General features: G+C 55.9%; 1 protein-coding gene across 1 annotated transcript; it reads left to right on the forward strand.

Moving 5' to 3' along the window:
- The first annotated feature begins 1,117 nt into the window (after positions 1 to 1,117).
- Positions 1,118 to 4,233, forward strand: Gjc2 (gap junction protein gamma 2). Its single transcript, XM_085694986.2, has 2 exons — positions 1,118 to 1,240; positions 2,163 to 4,233. The coding sequence occupies exons 1-2, from the start codon at positions 1,128 to 1,130 to the stop codon at positions 3,499 to 3,501; spliced, it is 1,452 nt and encodes a 483-aa protein (XP_085551112.1). The 5' UTR covers positions 1,118 to 1,127; the 3' UTR covers positions 3,502 to 4,233.
- Positions 4,234 to 5,122: the final 889 nt, after the last annotated feature.

Genomic DNA, 5,122 nt, shown 5'->3' on the forward strand with positions numbered 1-5,122 from the left:
AGAGATTGACGTGTGGGTCTGACCCGCTGTAGTTTGAGGTGCTTGCTTGTGTTCCAGTGCCAGGGCTAGGCAGGAAAGTTAGAGACTAGAGGTTCAAGTTTGGAAGTCTCCAGGTCAGCTCTACAACCACAGCACTTAGTGCCATGCCTGAGAGTAAACTGCTGTGATTGTATGCATGCACTGAGTGATAAGTCATTCCAAAGCAAAATCCCACTGTCTGTCCAGGGCCAAGGTCAGCCCAGGGCTAAGCTACGGTGTCTCTGTTGTTGCCCATACACATCTTACAATGACAGGAGTAGGAATACTGGAGAAATGGCAAGCTGCCAACCAAGGCAACCAGAAATCTGTTATTAAATACCACACACTGCTAAGCAACTCTACTCGGGAACTCCTAGTTCCAGATCCTGCTGGTAAGTCTTAGGCTCCTATGATTGAGGTTTCAAGTAGCGGCTAAGATTGCAGTTGAGGTAAGAGAGTTGAATCCACGCCTGAGAAGGCCCAGGTAGCCCAACTGTGTGTCCATGTCTGAGGCAGAGAAGTAGAAGGAGTGGCCCCTGAAGGTGTAGCAGCCTGTGAATGTGCTTGTGTGAATGTGTTCATTCTTGACGTGGGAGTGTGCATGTGTAAGGGATCACGTGCTTGAGCTTTTCTTTCTGAATGATCACTCGAGTCTTTGTCTTGATTCTTTGCATGTGTGGTTGAGTTGGCAAATAAGTGTATATGAGTGTTAGTATATATGAATATGTGTGTGCCAGCATGTGTGTGCACATATTTATGAGTGTATACATCTTTGTATATACATTTGTGTCTAAATGCATATGTATGCATATGAGTATACACCATGTTTATGAATGTGCACCTGTGTGTATATGCGGGTAACTGTATGTTGTATGTGCATGTGAATGTTTGCATATATAACACACACACATAGACATGTGTGCATGCGTGTATGCACATGAGGGTGTGTGTCTCTGATTGCATACGTGTAGTCCCAAGAGGGAATTCACAGATGTGAGGATGTGGGGGCATTTCCTCAGGAACCCCCGTTGTCCTGCTGGCTGCCCCCTCTTCCTGCCCTGAGGGGAGAGGCCCTAGTTACATAAAGAGGCCTGGAGCCGCCACTCCTGATGGTGGTCCATGCCTGCTGCTGCTACCTCCTAGGCCCTGCCCCGGGGAAGGAGTCTGGAGTGTCAGTGCTGAATGCTTGGGGGACTCCTGCTCCAAAGCTTCCCAAGAGCAGGTACTAACTCTGTGGTAGCTGTGAGGAGGGAGGGTGGGCATCAGTGAACCACAGAGCCCTTCTCTGTCACATATCTGGTTCTAGACTGAGTTGGTCAGGATGTTGCCATCCCTGAGGCTCACAGGTGCCCAAGTGTGGCTGTGAATCAGTCTGTAGCCTCACCAGACATGGTCCTGCCTGGACAGATCTGGGACTGGATAAAGAGCCCTGGCTGGTCTCTCTGAGCAGTGGGTGTGGTGGCTGGCTGAGTGCTGCAGGACTAGCAGGGGGCTTGGGGAGGATGAGGGTCATTTATGGAAGGGACTTCCAGAACTGCTTGCAGGTTGTGGAAGGAGAAAAGTTGAGGCTGCTGGACAGTTGGAAGCTAAAGTATTGGGGAGGGCTGGGACCCAAAAGGTGTGTATGGTTTGGGTGTTTGGGGCTGGGGGATGATGAAGCCTCAGGACTATGGGGGGCTGTTCTGACCACAAGAGCTGGGAAGTAGCAGAGGTTGTGAAGGTCTGAGTGGCTGGCAAGCTTCAGGTTAGCCCTAAGAGAGTGGCATCCAATCTGGGGCTGAGCTGGACTGGTACTGCCTTGTTTTCCCCCTCTGCCAATAAAGGCAGCACATAGGCTCTATGGCTCTAGGGTCCTGGGACAGAGGTGCACTTCCCACAAGTTGGAACTTTCTTCGGGAACTTTGGGAAAGAGAAGACAGGAAGGGCTGGAGCAGTTGTCAGTGGGAGATGCTCTGTCCCCATCCTTAGCAAGTACGGTGAAGGTGCAGATGAGGAAGAGCTTTTCTGCAAAGTAGTGAGCTCAAGGTCATCTGGGGTGTGTAAGTAGAACCCAATTGTTGGACGAGCCTGCCAGCACAACTCTGCCACCCCATCCCGCAGTTCCCAGTTGCCCCCTGCTGACTACCAATCATACTTGCCTGTAGGTCCCACCTGCTCGCTCCCATGACCAACATGAGCTGGAGCTTCCTTACGCGGCTGCTGGAGGAGATCCACAATCATTCCACCTTCGTGGGCAAAGTGTGGCTCACTGTGCTAGTGGTCTTCCGAATTGTGCTAACGGCTGTGGGTGGCGAGTCCATCTATTCGGATGAGCAATCCAAGTTCACCTGTAACACACGGCAGCCGGGCTGTGACAATGTTTGCTACGATGCCTTTGCACCCCTGTCACACGTGCGCTTCTGGGTCTTCCAAATCGTGGTCATCTCCACCCCTTCTGTCATGTACCTGGGCTATGCAGTCCACCGCCTGGCGCGCGCCTCGGAGCAGGAGCGCAGACGCGCCCTCCGTCGTCGCCCCGGCCCTCGGCGGGTGCCCCGGGCTCAGCTGCCACCTCCGCCTCCTGGCTGGCCGGACACCACCGATCTGGGAGAGGCGGAGCCCATGCTGGCGCTGGAGGACGAGGAGGACGATGAGCCGGGGGCGCCCGAGGGTCAGGGGGAAGACACGGAGGAGGAGCGCGCAGAGGATGTGGCTGCCAAGGGGGGTGGAGGTGATAGCAAAACGGTGGTCACTCCCGGACCGGCCGGGCAGCACGACGGGCGACGACGCATCCAGAGGGAGGGCTTGATGCGTGTGTACGTGGCCCAGCTGGTGGTAAGGGCGGCTTTCGAGGTGGCCTTTCTGGTGGGCCAGTACCTGTTGTATGGCTTCGAGGTGCCGCCCTTCTTTGCCTGCAGCCGCCAGCCTTGCCCGCACGTGGTGGACTGCTTCGTGTCGCGGCCAACCGAGAAGACGGTCTTCCTGCTGGTCATGTATGTGGTTAGCTGCCTATGCCTGCTGCTCAACCTCTGTGAGATGGCGCACCTGGGCCTCGGCAGTGCGCAGGACGCTGTACGCGGTCGTCGGGGAACCTCAGCACCGGGTCCTGGCCCCGTGCCGCGCCCACCTCCCTGCGCTTTTCCGTCTGCGGTCGCCGGCCTGGCTTGTCCTCCGGAATACAGCCTGGTGGTGCGCGCGGCTGAGCGGGCGCGCGCGCACGACCAGAATTTGGCTAACCTGGCCCTGCAGGCACTGCGCGATGGGGCGGCGGCGGCGGTGGCCGCTGATCGGGACAGCCCTCCGTGTTCAGGACTCAATGCAACCTCTCGGGGGGCACCCAGGGCGGGCGGCCCAGCTTCCGGAACCGGTAGTGCCACGTCGGGGGGCACCGTTGGGGAGCAGGGCCGACCCGGGGCTCAGGAACAGCTGGTCACTAAGCCCAGGGCGGGCTCTGAGAAGGGCAGTACAGGCAGCAGGGATGGCAAGGCCACTGTGTGGATCTGAGGGCACTGGGGAGAGCTCAGGGAGGGCCTAGCATGAGGGTTCAATGGAAATCTTTGTCTTCAACCAGTGGCCACTGACAGATCCCTTTAGGGGTCTTTAGAAGAGGAAGCTGAAGACCCCTAAGAGGTGCTGGCTCAGGTACCTCCCCGCAGGATGGGAAGAGGAGTCCAGCGACTTGTCTGTGGCCCCTGGTGGGGGAGCGAGCTGTGTCCCAGTAACTGACTGCCCCTCCAGGCTATTAAACAGGATGACCCCTCCGCTGGGCCCCCAGCGCTTTCTTCTAGGCTCTCCTGCAGCTTCCCCATAGAATAGAGTAACTGGCTTCTCCTTTGGGGGACTGTGTTTATTCTCACTGCAACAGCAGGTGGGTTCCTCAGCCCTGACAAAGTCAGAAAACTCTCAGGTCAGGGACAAGCACGCAGCCTTGGTCTTCTCCCAGCTCTTGACTCCCTGCTTGAGGCAACTAAGTAAGACCTGAAGGAGACCTGGGCTGAGTACTGTCTCCTCTCCCTGAGCTGAGGCAGCCAGGCATGGGCCGTTTCTAGGACATTCTGGAAGTTCTGTTGTGCCTTGCTGCTTAGATCCATAAGGCTGTGGTCCAGAGCTGTGTTTTTGGCCATGCTGGAAAATTAGAGCTCTGGGGAGCCTAGACCCGTCTTTTGTGCCCTCCTCCCTGTTTTAAAGCCAACTTCTGGAACAAACGAAGTAAAATAAAACTAACTTTTGTTTATAGCCAAGCGTGTATGTGTGCTTATATGTCTGAGCCCACATTGCACACTGGTCTCTGTGCACCAGTGTGTGTGCAACCGTGTGCGGTGGGTCTGTGTCTGAGCATTCAGAATGTATTCACTGCAGTTCATTGTGGGGAGACAGCTTAGTTGCTGGGAAGCTGGGAGAGAAGACCCCTCCTCAGGGACAGGCTTGGGAATAAAGCTAGAGACCAAACCCTGGAGGTTATCAGACCTATGATGGTGCCACTTGGTGCCAGGCAGCATGCCAGGGTCGGGTGTGGGGCTTGTTGGAGCATACAGATGTCAGAAACAAAGAACAATCAGCAGAAGGTCGGCCTGCAGCTCAGGGCACAGAGGTAGTCCATCTTGTGTTGGAGGTGTGCAGTGCTGGTCAGGACAATGGTGCTGCCTTTGGAGCCTTCTCAGAGCCGACTCCAGGTGACCAGCTGCCTCCTGTGAGGGCCAGAACAGCTCTTCACCTCCCAGCTGCACATCCCTTCCTGGAGTCCCTGTCCAGGCTCAGCTCAGCCTCAGTCTCACCTCAGCGTGACTGGAGTCAGATAGAGCAGGCTGAGTCTCTTTCCTTCTGGAGACCACATACCCGGTCCCAAGTCTCAAGAGTGCTCTTAACTCCAGCTGAGCCCCACTCCCAGTGAACCCTGCCTTCAGGTGAACCCCACTAGTCCTCAGCTGAATCTTAGCCCCAGGTGCACCTGGCAACCAGGAAGACCCTGTTTCAGGAAACTCTGACTAGTCTAGGCTGAGCTTCAGCTGAACTTCACCTCTAGGTTAGCTCCTGCTTCAAGCTGAGTGAGCTTTGTCCCTAGGAAATCACAGGCCATGCTGGGAGTGGAGCCTCAGGAAGGAAGATAAATCCAACCCAGAGCAGC

The sequence above is a fragment of the Myodes glareolus genome, chromosome 9 (assembly GCF_982192425.1).
Source record: "Myodes glareolus chromosome 9, mMyoGla1.1, whole genome shotgun sequence".
In the NCBI taxonomy this organism is placed as follows: Eukaryota; Metazoa; Chordata; class Mammalia; order Rodentia; family Cricetidae; genus Myodes; species Myodes glareolus.

Bases quoted from the DNA above. Each gene is read 5' to 3' on its own strand.
- Gjc2 (XM_085694986.2), top strand. From the start codon at position 1,128: ATGGTGGTCCATGCCTGCTGCTGCTACCTCCTAGGCCCTGCCCCGGGG. The intron at 1,241-2,162 runs GTACTAACTCTG...ACTTGCCTGTAG, and splicing joins CCAAAGCTTCCCAAGAGCAG to GTCCCACCTGCTCGCTCCCA.